This window comes from Amblyomma mixtum, unplaced genomic scaffold (assembly GCF_055824585.1).
Source record: "Amblyomma mixtum isolate Tamu unplaced genomic scaffold, ASM5582458v1 scaffold_29, whole genome shotgun sequence".
In the NCBI taxonomy this organism is placed as follows: Eukaryota; Metazoa; Arthropoda; class Arachnida; order Ixodida; family Ixodidae; genus Amblyomma; species Amblyomma mixtum.
The window spans coordinates 196,983-219,697 of NW_028317726.1; the positions used below are offsets into that span (position 1 = coordinate 196,983).

Sequence of the window (22,715 nt, forward strand, 5' to 3'; positions counted from 1 at the left end):
TGGAAGGTAAATGGACGTCCTAAAGCGATAACACATCACAGACGAGTCTACGGTGAACCGTGGAGAACAGCACCCGATTTTTGTTCTCAGTAAAAATCGGCATTATGCCTCTTCCTAAGTATGCTGAAAATTGTCTGGCAGCAGAAGACGAATATGACTGCAAGAAAATTGCAGTTCTGGTACGGCAGCTGGTGCTCGATTCAAACTCGTGACGTGTGTACCGAAACGGACTCCGTGATCACCTTAGGAAGTGAATGGCTGTGTAGCCTGCCCTCAGGGATTCGTGCCAAAAGCCTAGCCGCACCGCAGTTTGCTTGCGAAAAGGGCCGGTGGTGGCGACACCTGTATTTCATATTTTGACCTTTTTAGCTTGAAAAAGCTCCGCTTTCAGCAAATGTAGCGTGTTTGTCATTAGAATGGGCTAATAAATCGGCGCAGGCCTACTTTAATTTCCCCTCAGTCTCCACTTAAGTATTTAATATTGCACCAAAACTCACCGGGAATAAAGCAAGCTGCTTGGAACGTGCAGTGCTCGTGAATGAGCACACTGTTTTTTGCTTGTTTATTGCACATTTTAAAGAATATTTCTTTGTAATCATTTCTTTTCAGCTGTACTTGAGTGCTGCATTAACTACCTGCAGAGGTTTTTTGGTGCATGTGGGAAATTCGTGTTCTGCTTTATGCCCCTCCTCCCCCCATTGTAATGCCCCCAAGGGCCCTTAGGGTATTTGAATAAATAAATAAATAAATAAATAAATAAATAAATAAATAATAACTAGCATTGCGCCTTTCCTCCTCGAGTTTTATGCCCAAGCCCCTTCCTTCGGTCGGTTAATGCTTGTTCAAAACCAGTGCAACTTAGCACTCCATTGCCGTTCTGTCTTATTTTTTGACCAACTATCCGGCGAACGGAATCTGTCTCGCGAGAAGAAGCCGCCGACTTTTTTGAAACGCGGAGTGCGGTGACAGCCTGTCTGCATGTGAAAGTACGAAAGTACTGCTTCGCGTTTCGACCGAAAGCTTGACCTGCAATGACGTACGTTTCGACCACTGTGTCGGGTGGAGGTTCGAGATAAGGATGTTCGTAGGAAGTTGTGAGGTACATTTTGGTTCATGGGGGTTAAACACCCCAAAGCGACTTAGGCAATGACGGACGCCGTAGTCAAGGGCTCCGGAAATTTCGACCACCTGGGGTACTTTAACGTGCACTGACATCGCACAGTACACGGGCTTCTATAGAATTTCGCCTGCATCGAAATTCGATCGCCGCGGCCGGGATCGAACCCGCGTCTTTCGGGTCAGTAGCCGAGCGTATTTTCATTGACGTACTATTAGGCATACCCAGTTTAAAAAGACCGTTTGGAAACACATTCGGAACCAAATGGAATTCGATTGTTTCTAAGTACTTTCAATTAGGCCTTGGCCCGTTTCAGTTGCTGTTCTGCAGCGATAGCTGTTAACGCCATGTTTCCTGGTTGTACGGCATCGGCGTATAACTCCGCGTTACGCTGATTGGCCAGGATGCAGTGATATCACGCATGACGTCACTTCAACGCGCCACGCTCAGTGGTCCGAACACAGTGACGCTACTAGTAACGCCATCCATGAGGACGACATACGTACTCCGGCAGCGAGGAACATGAATGTTGTTGTTGTTGTTGCGAGTGAGAGAAAGATGAAAAGGAAAGAAAATGAATAATCAATGTTATATTCACCACCACGGCAAACAGATGTCGCTGAATCTCGCGTTGCACAGTTGGTAGCAGTCCTGTGAGTTTCGTGTGGAACATAGAAAATATCTGACACGAGTAATGTATAGCCTTCCTTTAATAATACAAGGTGCACAGCTGTGCTCTGCGTGTTCCTGCAGTTGAAGCGCACCACTTGCGGGGTCGTGCGGTGGTTCACCGTGGGGTGAGCACCAGGTCGGCAATGAATGTGCGCATCTCTCCAACAGCCATGTGCGCACGTATGATGCCCTGCTGGTCGAAAGCGTCTCCCGATCGTCGGCGCGCGTATCCCGAGTAGAGCCCTCCGCTGCGGCCACTGGCCACGGTCACGTTCCACTCGAACTGTTCGGGCTGCTCGTCTAGCCACTGGCTCGCCGTCAGCGTCACCTCGCGCACGTTGGTCGTTTGATAGGTGGACATCAGCGCCTGCGAGTACGGTTGCGAGCATTGTCAATCCTCACCAATACATCGACGCAGCAACTGTTCAAGAGTACCGCAGCTCCTCTCAGGCGGTCCTTTAACCCCACTGTCAAGTCAGCGTCGCTCAGATTCGCATCCCTATAGTGAGTACCACCAACACACCGGTACAAGTCAGCTTACAAAGGTTAGCTTTCATTTGTAGTCGGCACTGTTTTGCTTCCTGAGATCGACTTGGACCAGTTGTGACTGTGCCCCTTCTCCCTTTGCCTTCTCAATCACTTCGTCCCTCTTTCCTAATGCAGGGTAGCCAACCAGACCACCCTTGTGGTTGACATCCCTTGTTTTTCCTCTTCCTCTTTATCTCTCTATAAACTTGGCTGGATGCAAATGAGTTTTTACTCCCATGTTTCAAATTTAATTCACCCTTGCCGATTCTTACCATATTTTATAAGCACATTGGATGGTCTGACTTCTCCAATCCGAAGTTCCTGTCACCCTATAACTAACTTGGAACACTTCCTCTTTCATTACCCAGTAGCCCTATTTTTTCTTTTTATCATTTTGTGCACGCATGCAATAATTGTATATAATATTTGTGAATACAACTCCCTCTGCTATCCTTTCTTAGCATACCTCCTATCTTTGATTCACCTCCGTGTCTTCCACCCTAAGCCTTTTATTTTCCGCCGGCTGCTGATCAGGTAAGCAAAGAATATGCGGCAGGTTCCACGCGGCCGACACCCATCTTTTGCCTTCATTTTTTGTATTATTTTTTTCACCACCATCAATACTATTGCTACTGCAAATTTCCTTCGTCCCGTCCGCGAGGAAGAGGAGAGCTTGGAGTAGTGGTGATGACGTCACGCTCATGTGACCACCTCGTGTTCATGAAAGCTTGACGCCATCGTCATGTGACATTACGTTACCATGAAGTTACTGCACGTGACCGGGCACTTGACGTCACCGGCATCTAGGAGTCACACGAGTGAGCCACAGAGGTGTTGGTGGAGTCTCTCCATTGCATCGCAAATAGTAAAAGGACAAACAGCAACGGTAGTATTAAGGCGAAAGTTAATGGCTCATACTGTCGTCCGTTAACAAAGCGTGTCACACGCGTTTAATTCGGGAACTAAAAGATAGAAAACTAAAGGTTGCTACAGATAGAGGATCAAGAAATGAACCTAGAAGCCACGTTTGATGACTGTAGAGTAATTACTTAATTATAGGCAGACATGCCAAATTGCGTCGAAATAGCGCGGTCGTCGGTATAGCCGCGGGAACGGTGTGACGTCACATCCACCGGAAGTCGTCACGGCATAGTCAAAATCGTCACAGAATGGTCGAAAAAACGTCGCATTTGTGTCAAATTAGATGGAGACATGTGTAATTAAGCGCAATTAACACTTAATATCTCCGAAAGATGTATAATTTTCGTATCGATATAGCCACGGAAACGATGTGACGTCACATCCACCGGAAGTCGTCACTGCATAGTGCCCTCGGCTTTCGCCTCTCAACGCTTTAGTTGCCAAAGTGTCCTCGCAATTTTTTTCTCTCTCTCTGGATGTACTGAGCCGCTGTATGCAACATAGGGTGAGCATGGGAGCTTGATACGTGCACGTGGCCCACTCACGTGCAAGGGCACAGAAATGTCGCTGATCTGCATCTCCCTGGCCACGATCGCCGGCTGCATGTACTCGAGGCGGAAGAGCACCTTCTTGGGCTCGTGTTGCTGCAGCGTCAGCAACTGCAAGCCCCGAGGGAGGGCCGCTCCCAGGCCGCGGAACTGCGACCGCCGGTGAAAGAACGAATATATTAGACACCTTTAGCATGCCGTGTACCGTGTTAATAGACACCTTTAGCATACAGCGTACCGTTTACCGCTACCGTTACCGGAGTACCGGGAGCCCGCCCACCGGCGGTGAGTACGCGCTGATTGGTCGACGCTGCAGGCGCGATCAACGCTTTCGGGTATGTGGCGCCATCTGGCGCCGTCAAGGCGATTTGCGCATGCGCATTGGCTGCGCGCAGGCTCCCGGTACTCCGGTACCGGTAGCATGGTACACGGTATGCTAAAGGTGTCTGCTGTCACTGGTACGGGAGTACTGGGAGACCACAAGCAGCCAATGCGCATGGGCGAATCGCCTTGACGGCGCCAGATGGCGCCAGGTACCCGGCAGCTGCGGGCGCGCCTGCAACATCGGGACCAATCAGCGCGTGCTCACCGGCAGTAGGCGGGCTCCTGTTACTCCGGTAACGATGACACGGTATGCTGAAGGTGCCTATTGATTATGAGGAAAGTAAAGGCGCAGAAGCGGTTTGACTCTCGCCGGACAACTATGAACCTTGAAAATTGAAACTGAAAATTGGTTTTCGAGGAAAGGAAATGGCGCAGTAATTGCCTCAAATCTTAGCGGACACCCGAATCGCGCTGTAAGTAAAGGGTTAAGAGGGAGCGAGAAAAGAAAGGGAGAAAGAGATGCCGTAGTGGAGGGCTCCGGAATGATTTTAACCACCTGGCTATGTGTATCCTTAACATGCATTGACATCGCACTGGCAGCACACGGGGGCCTTAGCGCTTCGCCTCTACCGAAACAAAGCCACCGCGGTGGTGGTGGTGAAAACTTTATTTGAAACTGGGGAGTTTGGGACACTCGGGTCTGAGCCCGGGTCCTCCGGCTCAGTAACAGAGAGGCCTAACCATTGAGCCAGTGCGGCGGGTATGGTACGATCAGAGCTGCTAATCTGGGGAAGAGAGATCGATGATACTCACGGGTCGCGTCTCCACGGCGCGCGTCTGCGGCGAGGTGCCATCGGAGAACCCGAGCACGGGCGTCATGACGTTTGCCAGCTGTCTGACGCGCCAGGCGGAGTCGGCCAGCTGTCCCACGTGCAGCAGGTGGCGACCGCGCACCACCAGACCCTTGCGGTCCACGCCCAGATCGTTGAGGGGCTGCGTGCTGCCGCCCTTGCCGTCGGAGCCCGTGTGCCGGCGGTGGATCTGAGCGCCAAAGGGAGAGAAAACGTTAACAGCGTTAAAGGGTCTCTGAAGAGGGTGTTTGAGGTTGGCTACAATACGCTTGCATTACGTAGAGCGTAGGCCGCCTAGCATTCGTGCCGCGGACAAGACCTCAAAAGCGAACCGATCATTTACAATATATTTTGATGCGTATGCATTGTATTGCTATGTTTGCGGTTTCGTGTCATCACGAGCCTGTCCGCACTATTACGCCCGAATGATGGGTTTATACGGAAAAGAATGGTACCATCGGAAAGAGCATCAAAAAATCTCGTACGGGAACTCGGGGGGGGTTGAGGTGCGTTGATTAGTTAATTAATTAGAGCCAAAAATGTCCAGAAAGTGGGCGGAGCCGGAGCAAAAGTGGCGCCAAATTTGAAACCGCCGGAAGTGTGGCACCACGTGACCGGAAGTGTGGGCGAAGCCAACGCGGGGCGCCAAATTCGAAAACGAAGCGTGACGCGAAGTTTGAAAACTGAGATGGGCAATTGATGGAACTTGATTAAGTGAGGCATTTAATTGTGCTATCGATAGGGTATCGCCAATGCTTACGCATTTCTGCAATGCGGGTGCCGCAGTGGTCTCGAACATTTTTTTTTAAATTCGCGCTTCCACGCCTCGGGGTGACCATCGGTGCCAACCGCGCGCAACGCGTCATGCTGCGCTCATTACGTCAGCAGCGGAGGGCTATCATTGGTTCGCCGCGCCAACTCTTTCTGACGTCATGCAGCTACGACGGCCGCGGCCGGAAGCTCCACCCCTCGCGGAACGCCAGCGCATCGGCAACCGGCGGAGAGGAGGAGTGGGTGGGGCCTGCCGAGGAGCGCCGACATTTCAGTGTGCAAAAGTAAGGAGAGGAGAGAGAGAAATGCGCGAAAACGCGGAAATTCAAAATTTAACTACAGATAACTCAGCTTCCCCAAAAACGTATTAAAGAAATTCTTGCTGGAGGATATTTGTGAAGCGGCGTCCTGGTCCGGGGTCGTTCTGGTACGGGGTCCAAAGCTTCCTGGTCCAAAGCTTTCCTTTGTAGCCGTATGGCTGCGCTCGGGTGGATGTCAATGAGTAATTACTCCTTTATTGCACTCCTTTAAATGTTCTCATTGTTTAGTTATTTATTATTGATCGATTCGCATTGCCTCGTCGTAGTTTTCTTCGGCTGTCTCGCACGTGGAAGCAATCGCCGCCACTGACTCTTCGCGCTTATGCACTTTTATACTGTACGTAAACGTGCAAAATAAATATGAGATATGAAATAAAAATATGCATTGACGGGTGGTGAGGTGTTAGTCGAGTAAGCTGCTTGGTTCGCGCCGGCTTGGGTTCGAATCCAGCTCTGGGCACTTATTTCTTTTCTCGTACATGAATACCTTTCAGACGGAAATTCACGTCAGTATCGGTGTCAACTGGGGTTTGTTAATACCAGCTTCAATTTCAGTGCGCTTTAAATAGCCCAGGGTTCTACATAGTGCACTGACATCGCACAGCGCACGGGACACGTTTGGCCCAGGGACCGGAATGGCTGGAGGCTGTGGGGGAGGTCGTCGTCCTGCAGTGTATGATTTCAAATAGACTGTTGACGACACTGGTCTTTACCATAAGCTCTATGGTTCCCGGCTGGTAGCCAGTGCCCCCCTGCGGCCGGTCAGGAAGCACGCTCATCTGCAGACCCTGCTTTCGGTCGCGCAGGTAGATCCAGGACACGACCGGGTAGTAGTTGGACTGCACCAGGCGGCGCTCGCGTCGGTTCTTCTCGCTTACGTCCCACGGGCGCGTCGCATTGGCCCTGCGTCACGCGGGACACGCATGCGCACATGGCGAAGAACCATAACCCATAGAGTTTCTTACTATTACCTAGAGGGAAAGCTGGCAACCCGTCTATGGTAGTTTGCATCGGGATCCCTCGAGACCACTTCAGCCACCATGGGCGCTCAAAGCATAATGGGGCGGTGAGTTACTGACTGCAGAACTTGAACTTTATGCCAAAAAATAATGCAGAAATAAACGCTGATCGATAATCAAGAATGTCCTAACATTCAATATCCTGTCTGTAAATTGCAACAAACGAGCAGAGAAGCATTCAAGTGCAAAGTTTGCCCAAAATAAGAGATGGCTAGCTCTCCTCCTATTGGCCAAGTAATGAACACTACAAAAACTAATATTTCGTAATTAACAGGGCACTTTTAAAAGTAAATATATTTTAAAATGTTGTTGCTTAGATACTTTAAGAGGTTTTTTAATGGCATTTCGAAAAAAGAAACCTTTTATTGGCGTCGTGTGCTGTTGTGGTTTCGCTACTATGGCTTTTGCACACTGCGTTCGCGCGAAAGTCGTCTGCGGACACACGAACAGCGTTTTCGGAATGAATAATCTTAGTAATGCCACTCCATGCTCCCAAAAAATTGCGACTGTTCCGCAACAAGTAGCTCACCGCCCCATGATGCTTTGAGCGTCCATGGTGGCTGAGGTGCAGCGCCGCCAGCTTTCCCTCTAGGTAATAGTAAGAAACTCTATGCCATAACCAGACATGGCTGTGCTCGTTTAAGGACAAACACTCGCGGCCGTGACGTCATTGTGCACCAGTGCTCTTTGATCACAGGAGTAAGCTATAGCGTGATCCCAGACGTCAGCGGTGGTGTTTGACATTTACCTGGAGCAAGAGAACACGCCCAAGTTTAAGACACGTCCACATAGATGGGTCCATTAGCGAACACTTTCTGAATAGGCTCACTGTTCCGATCTCGCGCGGATTGGCCTGTGAAATTTTGAAACGCGCAGTACGTGCAGTTTCTTGTGAAAGTACGCTAGTCGCTTTGTGCGTAATCGGAGCCGTTGCTGGGGTCTTGGAATGAAGCTTCCGTGGCTTACGGCGAAACGAATATTGGCGTCCACGTGATATTCCTATGTCCAGCGTTTATATGTTCATCTGCTGTGCTTTGACACTTGTCCTTTAGCACTAATGACATTCCTGCCCGGTTTCCAATCAACCATCTGGCCGACCTGTCTGCTTTAAGCGGTATTCTTCTCTGGCTGTCGTGGCACGCCCCTACTTCAATTCATAACGCCTAGCCCAAGTTTCCGCCTTAACACGACGTGAAACATGGCGAGCAATCTTCTCCGACTATCCAAAGCGTCTGGATGCTAAGAATGCAACTGGATCGCCACGCTCTGTTACTGTTCCTGTCTCACGTAGAGTGACCTGCATACTTTCGATTGAAGCTGCATATTTAAAAAATCGCAAAGTGGAGTGAAGTTTGGTGGCCGCAACGGACATAGAGGCGGACCAGCTGTGCTCTATAAAACATCCCACGGCTATGAATGACCGTTAAACATTGATCGCCTTTCTATAACGCTGCGTCCAGGCTGCTTTACTACGAATGTGTGCGGACTGCGCTCAATGATGGCAGAGCGCAACGTTATTAACGGAACCCTAAAATAAATTTGATGGCGATATTCTAGTGCAACAGATTTTAAGTGGTGGCCTTTGCGGGTATTTCAGTCCAATTTCAAACCTCGCCATAGATCCTATAATTTAGAAATAATGTTTAGAAATTGCTGTTCGCGTTCAAGGCTTGGCCAGACTGCGCATGAAGTCACCGGGGTAGGGGACCTGGCGGTCAGGTGTCGGCCGAATCGGTTGCGAGCTATTGCGAGCAGCGCTTTTTAAAAATTGTTAATAAATTATAGGGCCTTCCCAGAGCTTTCAAATTTGACGTGAGTACCCGCAAAGACCACCTCTACAGATCTGTTGCACAATAATATGTCCACCGAAATAATTTCAGTGTCCCTTTAATGAAGAGATCGGCCTTTAACAAAGATATGGCTGACGAAGATAAGCCTCATAAAGTACATGCCTTTAACGGCGCGAGAAACCGATAGGTGCATGCTTTTCTACTTCTCTCCCGCCATGATAAGAGTCCATACTCACGCTCGTGGCACCGTCTGCTTGCCGTTAGAATCCGTGTAGAACACGCCGTTGTTTGTCAGGTTGGACCTAAAGCGCGTCACCACGTCGTAGCCTGGCAGCGACGGGGGTCTGCAGAATCAGATCGAAAAAAAAAAGAAAACATGGATATGGTTTCAAACAAAAAACTGAACGTTCATTTTGGTCGACAGAGCGTAATGGTTTGTCAGAAGACAGAAAAATACAACCCAGTGTGTTGATAAACAGCTGAATTGTTATTGGTATATTTTTGAGCCATTGCAGACAACACCAAGCTACTTGAGGACGTCCTCAAATGATCTGAACGTCCTCGTCCCGAACAGGAGATTATGAGCACCTTTTTAGTGCATTCCATTTGTGCCTATTCATTTGTGTCGATTCATTTTTCTTATTCTGGTTAGCTTCTCTTACATTAGCTTTGAATACGGCAATCCCATTAAAAATAAAAGCTCCTGATACAAATCCTGAAGAAGTATTGAAAACGTCCCCGAACATGATCCTCAAGACATCCCGAGTATGCGCAATGAACGGACAAATGGATCCCATTTGGATTGCTTGAGGGCCAGTTAGAGACAACCTGAGAACGTCTGAACATCATAATGCGGACATCCTCAGGTCATACTGAGGACGTCTCTGCGCTGTCTGGGACACGGCGCATTCAGCACATATCTGCAGTGAGCTCTCCTACAATCAGTCATATTCCTGCGGGAGAAAGTGCATGAGATAACCGCGTACTTATTCTATGGCGTGCTAGAAGCGCAGTTCTCGAGCTTTGATTTTACTGCGGACGTAAAATAAGCAAAGCACATGCAGATAAAGGGCGCAGTGTTGCAGTCACGGAAGTGTACCATTACTTAACGAACGTTACTGCGACTGGGTGAAGAGGCGCCGTCTATACGCCAATCACAAAATGCGCACCGTTCTGATAAGTGAGGAAGAACACTTCTTGAAGGCACAAAACTAAATCTGAGAAGAAATAAATTTTAATCGAGGACGCAACAATGTCAGTCGATGGGTACTCGGAGGGCTACTTGCAGCATCCATCGACACGGCAGGCTCTCGAGGTGTGTACTAACACAGTTACGCTTTCTGAGTATTTTTATGCGAAGCATACTACTTTAGCTACCACTTCAGCCCTTCACCGTGGTTATGCGCCTGCAAATCACGTGATACATGACGTCACACCATGTGACACGATGACGTCACGACAGTAGAGAAACGGTTGGCCACCTCGCGCCGTCGCTGTGGTTGTGCGCCTCCAAATCACGTGATACATGACGTCACGACAGTGGAGAAACGGGTGCCCACCTCGCGCCGTCGCTGTGGTTGTGCGCCTCCAAATTACGCGACACGATGATGCTTCGCATTCTCCAGGCTTAACCAAGTTAAGCCTCAGCCATTTTTTTTTATTTATTTCGTAATACTGCAGGCCAATACTTTGGCCCAAGCAGGAGGGGCATATCACAAACAAGAAAGCACAGAAAAGCGTATACAATGCAACATGAAATGAACATAATGCACAAAAAGGAGCACGAATGAGAACGTCAAGATCGCTAACTTCCACAAAAATGATTTTGCAATGCAGCCATGAAATCGTTAGACTGAAATACACTAATGGGAAGTGAATTCCAATCGTTCACCGTTCGAGGGAAAAAACTGTACTTGTAAGCGTTTGTTTTCGCGAAGATCGGTGCAAGCAAATACTCATGACTGTGTCGTGTTCTCCTCGTAGAAGGCCGACATACGGAAGCTGGTAGCGTCATATTATTTTTTCCAGAAAGAGTGTTATGTAGTAGTACAAGACGATTAATTTTTCTGCGTATTTCAAGTGTCTGTATTCTATTTTGTAACATTATTGAGGACGACGAATCCTTCCTGGCATATTTCCCGTATATAAATCTCACTGCTTTGCTCTGTACTCGCTCAAGTTCTTTTGTGTCTTTCATGGTATGCGGGTCCCAGAGTTTGGAAGCATATTCTAACTTCGATCTCACTGTTGCATTGTAGGCTAACATTTTAATCCTTACAGGCGCGTTTTTAAGCTTTCTCTTTATGAACTACAATTTTTTTAGCGCAGCTGAGCAAACATCCGAGATATGAGTTGACCATGTAAGCTTATTGTTAAGGGTAACGCCAAGGTATTTGTATTTGTCTACTTCGAGGACAGTTCTATTTCCAAGTTGGTACGGAAAAATGCTAGTAGATTTTTTTCTTATTACGCGTAAAAGTACAGTTTTTTCCGCATTGAGCTCCATTCCCCAATTGGAACAGTAATTTCTGCAAGGCATCTTTGCAACACATAATGATAATCACGGGACACAATTTCCTTGAAGATAACACAATCATCCGCGTATAACAGAATGGACACATCACCAGGAATAACATCAATCAAGTCGTTAACATAAATTAAAAATAACAATGGTCCTAGCACACTGCCCTGAGGGACTCCTGAGGTAACCTTACGAGCACTGGAAGTACAATTTCTAATATCAACAAACTGTTCTCTGTTTTTGAGATAAGCACATATCCACTGTATGATCCCAAATGGGAGTCCAATTTTATCTAATTTATGTAATAGCTTTGCATGGGGAACTTTATTGAGAGCTTTGCTGAAGTCCAGAAAGAGCACATCTATTTGTCTAGATAAATCAATTATGCGGGATAGCTCATGTACGGTTGTTACAAGTTGAGTTACAGTGGAGAGTCCTTTCCTGAAACCATGCTGAAAAGGTGATAGCATGCTATGATATTGCCACCGTAAGAACCATTCAGTGGCGCCGTACCGCGGCCGAACTGTTTCAGCTGGGATTTGCCAAGCCTTGGGCACTCGAGGTGCTCGAAGAACGTCGTCTTCCTCGCTCGAGCTTCCTGCTGGCTGGCACGCCCACCTCGTCTACTTAGAACCTGGGCTATTTCTTCACCCGTTTGTCGGTGACATATTTGGTGGAGGTGCGGGGTAACGTCCCATGTACTCGGATTGCGACGACACTCTCGACACCTGTTCTCCACGCGTGGACACAACACCTGTCCACAAAGCGAGCCGCCGTCTGCGAGGCCTACAACCGGAGTTCAGCCAACTGACAGCGCCGGTAAGGGCGGTAAGAGCAATGACGTCAACCGTGGCTAGCCAGACGACTCAGCATTCCGGGAATGCCCCGCCATTCGTCCTTCACGCACCTCGGTCGCCGCCGCCGTTCCACGGGGACAGGTTCGAGGACGTAGAAGACTGGTTGGCCAGCTTTGACCGAGTGGCGGGCTTCAACGAATGGGACGGCGAGCGCAAATTGCGCAATGTCTACTTTGCGCTGCAGGACTCAGCCAAAACATGGTTTGAAAATCACGAAGCCGCCTTTACCACCTGGGAAGTGTTTCGTCGAGAACTCCTAGCAACGTTTACCACCAACGAAAGAAAAGAAAAGGCTGAAATCGCTCTGCACTCGAGGTCCCAGCAGTCCAACGAGAGCGTCGCGATGTTCGTCGAGGACATGACGCGTCTGTTCAATCGGGCCGACCCTGCTATGCCAGAGGCGAAGAAGGTGCGCCACTTAATGCGCGGCGTAAAAGAACAGCTATTTGCCGGACTGGTCCGTGACCCGCCAAGAACAGTGGCCGACTTCACAAGGGAGGCAACGAGTATCGAGCGCTCTCTGCAGGAACGGGGCACGCACTACGGACGTGAAGCTACTGTAGCAGCCGCTTCCCAGTACACGCCTACGTCGCTGCCCGCCGAGGAGCTTCGGGAGCTTGTAAGGAGCGTTGTGCGTGAGGAATTGGCGAAACTTCGTTTTGAAGCTCCACAGGTCAATGTCGCTGCCGTAACCGACGTGGTCCGTGACGAAATCCGACGAGCTGTCCAGCCGCCCCCAGCTCCACACCCGGCGCCCTCTGTTATGACGTACAGCGAGGCACTACGAAGTCCTGGGCCAGCGAGGCAAACCTTTTGCCCCGTCGTTCCCATGCCAGTGCCATCTCTGCAGTACCCCGAGCGCAGCAGTACCATCTGTGCCGCAGGAGTACAGGCCTCCCATGAGCAAAGCCCACGTGTGGCGAACGCCAAACAATCGGCCGCTCTGTTACCACTGCGGGGAGCCCGGCCACATCCTCCGTCACTGCCCCTACCGGAGAATGGGTTTAAGAGGGTTTTCACCTGACGCACCTCGACCGCGCTACGGTGAAAGACCACGGGATATCGAGCTGTACCTGGCTGATAACGTGCCTCGACCCCGCAGCGGCGTCAGTCCCGATCGCCATCCCCAAGGCGGCTCTCTTCGCCCGGCCGCCCGTCGTCCTCTGGCCAGTTCAGAGGTGCGTCCCCACGTCGGGAAAACTCAAGACGGCGTCCTCCGGGGGTAGGGCCGCCGCTATTGAACCGTGTCAAGAGCCTCCATCCGACGATTCGCCGCGACGCTCCGACCAACGACGACCTGCCCCGACGACTTCAACGACGCGCTGCGACCGACTGGTTTCCGCCGAAATTCCGGTATCCGCCGACAACCACGACGTTACCGCCCTAGTGGATACCGGCGCCGATTTTTCTGTAATGAGCAGTCGGTTAGCCACGGCCCTGAGGAAGGTTCTGACCCCTTGGTCTGGGCCGCAGATCCGGACAGCTGGTGGCCACGTCGTAACTCCGCTCGGTGTCTGCACTTCACGAATCCAGATCCGCGGAGTTACTTTACCTGGTTGCTTTGCTGTGTTACCCGAGTGCTCCAAGGACATCATACTCGGTTTGGATTTTCTTCAGGAGTACGGTGCCGTTATCAACCTGCAGGAGCTAATCGTGTCGTTTTCCACCCAAGGCCCTGTCGGCGACGATACCGAGCCACGCAGGGCTAAGCTATGCGTCTGTGACGACCAGGTACTAATCCCGTCAAGAGCCAGCATGTTTGTCAGCGTAGAGCGCGATAACAGCCCCAGCACTCGTGGCATCGCTGAAACCAACATCTCGCTGCTCCTTGGTCGGCAAGTCTGTGTAGCTCGCGGCATTATTGAATTGAACAGTGGGCGAACCGAACTTCTGGTGACCAATTTTGATTCTGAACCTCAGTGTTTGCCTGGCAAAACAGCTATTGCGTATTTCGAAGAACTTTGTGAATTCGCGGGACAGCACGCGTTGTCCGAAATCCCGGCATCAGTGGAGGCACCGATCACTCCCATCAAGACCGACGTGAACCCGAACCTCCCGTCTCATCAGAAGCAATGCCTAGAGAGCATTATCGAATTTTTCCGCGACTGTTTTGCATCGACCTCTAAAGTTAGGCAGACTCCGCTCACAAAGCATCGCATTATTGTTGACGCAAACCAGCGACCGTTGTACCAGCCGCCTTATCGGGTCTCTTCGAAGGAACGTGACGCTATTCGCCGACAAGTTCAAGAAATGCTTCAGGACGACGTGATACAGCCGTCGACGAGCCCGTGGGCATCGCCTGTTGTTCTTGTGGCGAAGAAGGATGGAACCCTACGGTTCTGTGTTGATTACAGGCGTCTAAACAAAGTCACCAAAAAGGACGTTTATCCTCTGCCGCGGATCGATGACTCCCTGGACCGGCTACGCCACGCCACGTATTTCTCGTCACTAGATTTACGTAGTGGCTATTGGCAGATCGAGGTGGATGAGCGCGACCGGGAAAAGACCGCCTTTATTACACCGGATGGTCTGTACGAATTCCGTGTGCTCGCTTTCGGACTGTGCTCGGCTCCTGCCACCTTCCAGCGGATGATGGACACCGTGCTTGCCGACCTAAAATGGCAGTCTTGCCTCGTCTACCTGGATGACGTTGTCATCTTCTCCGCTACGTTCGAAGAGCACCTGAGGCGCCTGCGCGCCGTGTTCGCCGCAATTCGTTCGGCAGGTCTTTCCCTCAAGCCCGAAAAGTGTCACTTCGCTTTCCAGGAGTTGAAGTTTCTGGGCCACATCGTGAGCGCTAAGGGAGTAAGCCCTAATCCCGATAAGACTGCCGCCGTCGCTGCTTTTCCCATGCGAACCGATAAGCGAAGTGTGCGCCGCTTTCTGGGCCTCTGCGCCTATTATCGGCGTTTCGTGCGAAACTTCTCCCAGATTGCTGAGCCCCTCATCCGCCTCACGAAAGATGCCGAACCGTTCTTCTGGGGCCAGGAGCAACAACAGGCCTTCGAAGACCTCCGCACTCGTCTGCAAAGTACGCCCATCCTTGGCCACTTTGACGAGTCAGCCGACACTGAACTGCACACAGACGCCAGCAACATCGGCCTCGGTGCGGTCCTTGTGCAGTGGCAGGATGGTCTCGAACGCGTAATCGCATACGCAAGCCGCACCTTGTCACGCTCGGAGGCGAACTATTCCACCACTGAAAAGGAATGCCTGGCAATTGTGTGGGCAGTGACCAAATTTCGCCCGTACTTATACGGCCGCCCTTTTAGAGTCGTCAGTGATCACCATTCGCTGTGCTGGCTGGCGAACCTCAAAGATCCCTCGGGGCGGCTTGCACGCTGGAGCCTTCGCCTTCAAGAATTCGACGTCACCATCGTCTAAAGTCCGGCAGGAAGCACAGTGATGCCGACTGTCTGTCTCGTGCTCCTGTTGAGGACAACGGAACTGATCCCGACACCGATTTTGTTTTTCTCGGCGCTCCACGTCCGTCCTCGCTCAACACCAAAGAGACGACATTGAACTACGGCCTCTCATTGAGTATCTTGAAGGAAGCGCTGAGTCTCCACCGCGAATCTTCTCACGTGGACTGTCGTCGTTCTGTTTGCGCGATGGCGTTCTGTATAAGAAAAACTACCACCCGACGGAAGCTGTCTATCTGCTCGTCGTACCCGCGGCCTTGCGCGACGAAGTCTTGCAGGCGTGCCATGATGACCCATCTTCTGGTCACCTGGGTTTTTCCCGCAGTTTGGCGCGGATACGCCAGAAGTACTACTGGCCCAGGGTTGCTGCAGTTGTACAGCGTTACGTCAGAACTTGTCGCGAGTGCCAACGTCGCAAGACGCCACCGACGAAGCCAGCCGGACTACTGCAGCCTATTGATCCGCCACAAGCCCCCTTCCACCAAGTTGGCATGGACTTACTCGGCCCATTTCCACAGTCCTCGCTGGGTAACCGCTACATTGTGGTCGCCACCGACTACCTCACCCGGTACTGTGAAACTAAAGCTCTCCCTCGTGGTACCGCTGACGAAATTGCGAACTTTTTCGTTCAAAACATTGTGCTTCGTCACGGTGCACCGCACATCGTTGTAACCGACAGGGGAACGGCGTTCACCTCGGCCCTTACGCAGGAGGTTATGCGCCTTAGCGGCACCTGTCACCGCAAAACAACCGCTTACCACCCTCAAACGAACGGACTCACCGAACGGCTCAACAAGACGATCGCCGACATGATCTCCATGTATGTTGACGCCGACCACCGGAACTGGGACGCCATACTTCCTTACGTAACGTTCGCCTATAATACTGCTCTACAAGAAACGACGCGCTTCACTCCATTTCGTTTAGTGCATGGTCGCGAAGCCACCACCATGCTGGACGCAATGTTGCTTCCGAGCAGTACTCCCTCAACTGTTGTGGGTGCTGACCACTTCGTTCGTCACGCCGAGGCCGCCCGCCAACTCGCTCGACAGCGCATCCGGCACCAGCAAACCCACGACGCTCGCCGCTATAACCTCCGCCACAGAGCTGTTAGTTACCAGCCGGGCGAACAAGTCTGGGTTTGGAGCCCAATCCGCATGCGTGGACGCTCCGAAAAGCTTCTGCGCAGATATTTCGGCCCCTACGAGGTACTCCGCAAAGTCAGTGATGTGAACTACGAAGTTCTTCCCCAAGGAACAGTTCGTTCCTCTAGACGGCCGACCTCCGAAGTCATCCATGTCGCCCGGATGAAGCCGTACCACGCCCGCTAGCGCTTCAGGCGTGTCTACAGCTGCCGCCGGACACATGCAGCGTCCCTTCTCTTCGTGCTGCCCACTGCTACGGCACCGAGTCGGTGCCCTTCAGAGAGGGGGAGCAATGCCACCGTAAGAACCATTCAGTGGCGCCGTACCGCGGCCGAACTGTTTCAGCTGGGATTTGCCAAGCCTTGGGCACTCGAGGTGCTCGAAGAACGTCGTCTTCCTCGCTCGAGCTTCCTGCTGGCTGGCACGCCCACCTCGTCTACTTAGAACCTGGGCTATTTCTTCACCCGTTTGTCGGTGACAATATTTCAAAAATTCTTGTATGAAACCAGCGACAATATGTTCCAATAGCTTACAACACGTGTTAGTAATAGATATAGGACGGTAATTTGAAACAGTTTGGCGGTCTCCTTTCTTGTGTACCGGCACAACACGTGCTTTACTCCAGACTGATGGTATTGCGCCTAAATTTAAGGATAACTGAAGAAGATTAGAAATGAATTCATATAATTGTTCAGAATATCGCCTCAAGAAAGCATTAGGAATGTTATCGGGCCCAGCTGACTTCTTAATATTTATATTTAGAAGCAATGCCAGGACACCTTCGCGACTGATTAAAATATGATCTACCGATGGGCTACTTGTACTGGAAAGTTCACACTGATCACGTTCTGTAAACACACTTTGAAAATATACATTGAAGTATTCAGCAATGCAGTGCGCAGTACCTGTATAGCATGCGAAAATTTAGAGATAAGGTGTAGCGGTGTCACGCCCTGTACGTATAACGCAACTTATCGATGTGCACCTTAAAGGTGCACTGAAAAGGAATCTGAACTCGTATTTTTATTCCTGGAACTCGATCTACACGTTCTGAGCATTCTTGGAAACTTCGAATCATTGCCCTGTGCGGCCGATTTCCCTGATTTAAATGAAATTAACGTCGCGCTCTCGCCTTTTTTTTTTTTGAATTCCCCGCAAACGGTGGGAGGAGTCGACCAACCTCTCACCCAGTCCCGTGGCGGCTTGCCGCTCTGCCATCGGCGGAGTGATACGTAGTGATCGGCGAAAGCAAACAGTCCACGCGTATATTTTTTTAATTCCGTGGGCCTAATTTGCAGCTATGCAGTTTCTGACTAGACCTATTTATTCACGGAAACCTAAAAGAAACAAAATAAAAGCGAAAGCAAAGTCGCCACGCGACTGCCTCAAAGGCACTCCGTGCGTTGGTCGACACCTCCCACCGTATGCGGGGAATTAAAAAAAAAGAAAGGCGGGAGCCGGACGTTAATCCGATTTAATTAGAGAAATCGGCCGTACAGGGCAATAAATCGACGTTTCTAAGAATGCTGGGAATCTGTAGATCGAGTTCCCGCGGCAAAAAAACGAGTTCAGATTCCTCTTCAGTGCACCTTTAAGATCTATCCTCGCTTGCGTTGTTGCTCCATTCGTTCGCAGCGCCATCTGCCACCCTCCTGCGCTTTTCTACCGAAATTCTTTTGCGGCGCAGTTCAGCCACGTCGAGATCGATAGTTACGCCTAGGCTTTTATATTCTTTGATATAACTGTCGAGGCTGGCTCCTTGGTGTGTGCTTTGTGTTGTGTTGGAACACAGGACACAAGGAAAAGCAGATACTCACGCTGTCGGAACGGGTCCGACGATCCAGTCGAACTCGATGTAGTCCTGGTTCACGTACAGCCGAATCACCTGACTCAGCCACGGATTGAACCACTGGTGCACCTCTTGCACGATGGTGCTCTGCGAATAAATTAAGAACCAAAACAAAATGGTATGGCGGACGTTTCAAGCGTGAAACGGCGAAGGGAGGTCCAATGATTTAAAGAATGGTTCAACTCGCGGACCACGAGTCTAAATTGTGAGTACTTACAAGAACGAGATTTTCTCTTTCTTAATGCGGTACCTATACCCCTCTAGAGAAAAGTATACAACAGCTGTATCTTACCGGTACTGACCTATGTGGCAGGAACGTGGAGGCTAACAAAGAGGGTTCAGCTTAAATTAAGAACAACGTAGCGAACTATGGAAAGTGTCATTATTTTCTGCAGTTAGCTGCCAGTGACAAGGCGGCTGGTGGTTTTCGCGTGCGGACATTCTTTTTGTTCGCACATGACACAGTTCGTTGATAGAACAGAGAACACGTACCGGTGTTCCTGATTAACCTGGTAATTCAATGATATTGAAGTCTGGCCTTACCGAAGATAATCCGGGATTCGCCCTGTTCTCTGGCTACACCAGGATGCATTTGTCTAAACCTGATTTAGATTGACCGGACGATAAGCACATTTGAGTTAGTGTGACTTGGATCGAGGCCTCCGAGATCTTGTGAAACTTGTGCAAGTAAAGCCGAGCGGCGTCGCGAATCCCGGAAGCCACGTTCGAGCCAGCGTTACCGTGACGAGGCGGCAGGTGGCGTTGCCGCGGAACTCCTCGGCGGTGAACTCCTTGGGCGCGAACAGGAAGTGTCCCTGGTCGGAGGCGTAGGCGGCGAACACCTGCTCGACGGCCACGTGTACGTTCTTGCCCAGAAGCACGACCTTCTTCAGGAGGCAGGTGCCAGAGTCCACCACTACGCTGTACCACTGCGCGTCGCCGCCGGTGGCAGTGCCAGGGAAAGAAGGAGTGAACGAACTTAAGTTATAAGGAGTCTATTATTTTGTTTCGAAACAGGAAGCACATCCACGAGGCGAAGAGATAGACCAAGCGGGTGACTGTCACCGAAGGGACACAGGGTTTGGCTATCCCAGAAAGGAGATAATAAAGGCGGAAAAAAAAATTGTAGAAAAGAAAAAAAAGGGCTGAGAAAAACAGCGTAAAACTACTCAACCATGCTGCATACTCTATTTGGCAACACTCACACAGAGAACTGAAAATAGAAGGCAATATACAGGATTCCCGACGGGTCAAACAGGACCTACAGTTCATTTGTGTACGGCCGCAAGGTAAAAAATGCAGCTCCCACACTGGTCCCCCCGGGTAAGAGCCTGTGAGCCGCAGTTTAAAAGCGTGAGCTCTTAGTCATCACGTTTCGAGATTTCGTGGGGTCTGCTACCACCCTGAGATCACAGCGCCATCTGTGCCAGCAACTAGAAAACAGCACATCTCGCATTGAGACTTGTAGCGCCATCTACAATAGCATTGCAGAAACAACCACCTGCCACATGCTTTAATCTCATTCATATCAATTCTAGTAAACCAAACAGCTAACGCTAGTTACTTCGTCTTCCAGACAGTGGCGGCATTTTTTAGCGGACCTTACACGTTAAAAAATAGCAGATGGTTTAGCATGGCGAAACACGGAATATCGTGCAGTAGCTCTAGTTCCGATGGATACTGAAAGTCCTTACGGGCTAAAGGCATTTGGCCTAAACACGTTTATCATAAAGCCTTTGGCCTGAAGGCCCTCTACTCGAAGATCTTTACCCGGAAGACATTTACCATGAAGTCGTTCACCCTAAAGGCCTTTACCACAAGGCCTTTGGCTCAATACCTAGGTAAAGGAATGTCAGGAGTGTACATCTGGCAGGTTGTCCGCAACACAAGGGGAAGGTGGGTCGCCGGTCACAAAGTAGGCTTCATGGACGTATACGTACCTACCAAAGTACTTACCTATGCCCGAAATCGAAAAATGTGCCTTATTGTGCCACCGCACTAACACGTAGTCCGACCTTAGCTGATTCTTCACAGAAAGGACGTCCCTCACCTTGTTCTTGAGCACGTAGTCGGTGCCGGCAGAGAGCTCCCGTTCGCTTGCTTTCGTCTGCTGTCTCAAAAACGTGGTTCCTGAGGACAGGGAAGAGACAAACGGAATCTATGATTGAAACGCATCAAAGTGGCTTCGCTTAAGCGCTGCGCGTCGTGAATGTCCTACAGCGAAAGCTGTTGTACGGGTGATTCCGTGGCGGATTCGGTGGCGTAGTCCGTCAAAACCAGGTCGCGTGACCGGTCAGGTGAAGTCCACAGATTCACGGTCGCGCGTAATCACGTGACCGGTGCGAGGCACGTGACCGTGTGCCAGTTGAGGTCGTTGGGATCCCCCAGGTTGCCTCAGAGTATGTTAATCTTAGACTTTGTTTTAGGCGTAAGGAACTGACAGCCAGCAAACAGGAACAGCTTTCACTGTTTTGAGTTCGTTCCTTAAAGCTAACAGAGTGGATTCCAAAAGAAAAAGCGAGCGTAGTAAGGGGCGGCAGAAAGTTAGGTGCGTGGATGAGATTAATAAGTTTGCGGGGACACGGTGGCCGTAGCTGGCAAAGGACAGGGTTATTGGAGAGACATGGAAGAGGTCTTTGCCCTGCAGTCGGCTTAGTCAGGCTGGTGATGGTGACAGCACAGCGTGCTCACTCGGCAATTTTTTATCTCGCTAAAGGTGGCATTTCTTCGTTATTTACTTTTTAAGCAGCTGCAGCTTGCAGCAAGCTTTGAGACTGCATTAATTACTTCCTCGGAGTGATGCTTTCACCGAGGCGCGCTCAGACGACCGCCTTTGGGACGATCTTCAAACGACCGCCTTACCGCGGAAACGCTGGACGAGGAAAGTGGCGACGCCCAGCGGAGGCACGTTGGCGAGAAACACGAGGTCGTGGAACGATGTGCTGTTCCTCTCGGGAATGTGGAACAGCGCGTGCTGGATGGGAATGATCTGCGAAATAATAATAATAAACGGAGGAAAATACTTTTATCAATACACTGTATTCGCGGCAACACAATGTATCTCACAGTCTAGATCAGCTGCTCCATGAGAGAGGAATTAGCAGAAAAAATAGACTGGATAGCAATGCTTATGGCAAGGAACTCATTAATTGGTGTTTTTTTTTTTTAAAGCGCAATAAACAAGTGGGAAGCATGATGAACAAGGTGAAATGAAGCATGCACCAGGACTAGCGTTTAACATTTGTTTATGTATGCCCTAGCGAAAAAAAAAATAAAGAGGGCCCCTACCCCTTAATGTAAACGTGTTTTAACCGGAACGACGCTGAGTCCTCTTTTCCCTGAAAAGAAGAAATGATATTTTGCTCCTAGGAAAGCCAAGTGGTTGCAGACGCTTATTATGTGGAGACCAATGCTATCATCAGCGAACGCTCGCAAACTCACAAACATTGAGAACCAAAGAAGCTGCTCTCTGTACAGGAAAAGAAAATATTCAGTCTAGTGCTCCACCTGAGCACAAGAACAAAGGGTTGAAGAGAATTGGGCATACATGCTTCACCCTTTATGGTGCTTTGTACATAATTGTGTACACAGTCAACTGGCCGCTTTTTCTGGTGATGATAATGATCGAAATGATGGATTCGCCTGTTTGGCGTAAGAACATGAACACCAATGCGTTTTCCGTTACGGTCACCTCTGAGGGAACGAAGGCCTTCTGGTCGTTGATGACCCTGTAGCCGCTCGTAGCCACGGGAAACCGGACGTGAGTCTTCGCCATGACGCTGAGAGGGTTGTACACCGACACGAAGAACTGCGAAGTATTCGCGAACAAAACCGTCATGAGCCAAGTAGAACATCTAACGGGAACTACGGTCGAACCTCGCTATACCGTGACCGTTTATAATGAAATCATTCATATAACGAAGGAATGACGATTCTCCTTGGGCGTCCCTCATAGCCTGAGTCGCTTTGGGACGTTAAACCCGAATAAACCGATTCTCCTTGGAAGATCGGACAACAGGGGCTATAGCGAAGCTATGGCTATTGCGAATTAATCGCCGGA

General features: G+C 50.2%; 1 protein-coding gene across 4 annotated transcripts in view; it reads right to left on the bottom strand.

Annotated features, from left to right (window-relative positions):
- Positions 1-1,881: 1,881 nt before the first annotated feature.
- LOC149324469 (lysosomal alpha-mannosidase-like) overlaps positions 1,882-22,715 on the bottom strand; it is a 34,244-nt gene continuing 13,410 nt past the window's right edge. For 2 of the 4 annotated variants that reach the window (XM_089565482.1, XM_089565479.1), the window contains 10 exons: positions 22,347-22,463; positions 21,518-21,644; positions 20,706-20,785; positions 19,396-19,584; positions 18,624-18,742; positions 9,098-9,205; positions 6,766-6,955; positions 4,924-5,151; positions 3,784-3,936; positions 1,882-2,156 (listed from right to left, as the gene is read on the bottom strand). In XM_089565482.1, the coding sequence (XP_089421608.1) occupies positions 1,905-2,156; positions 3,784-3,936; positions 4,924-5,151; positions 6,766-6,955; positions 9,098-9,205; positions 18,624-18,742; positions 19,396-19,584; positions 20,706-20,785; positions 21,518-21,644; positions 22,347-22,463 (1,563 nt within the window). In that variant the 3' untranslated portion in view covers positions 1,882-1,904. The remainder of the gene's footprint in view (positions 2,157-3,783; positions 3,937-4,923; positions 5,152-6,765; positions 6,956-9,097; positions 9,206-18,623; positions 18,743-19,395; positions 19,585-20,705; positions 20,786-21,517; positions 21,645-22,346; positions 22,464-22,715) is intronic. The other 2 variants (XM_089565481.1, XM_089565480.1) reach the window with 2 other exon arrangements.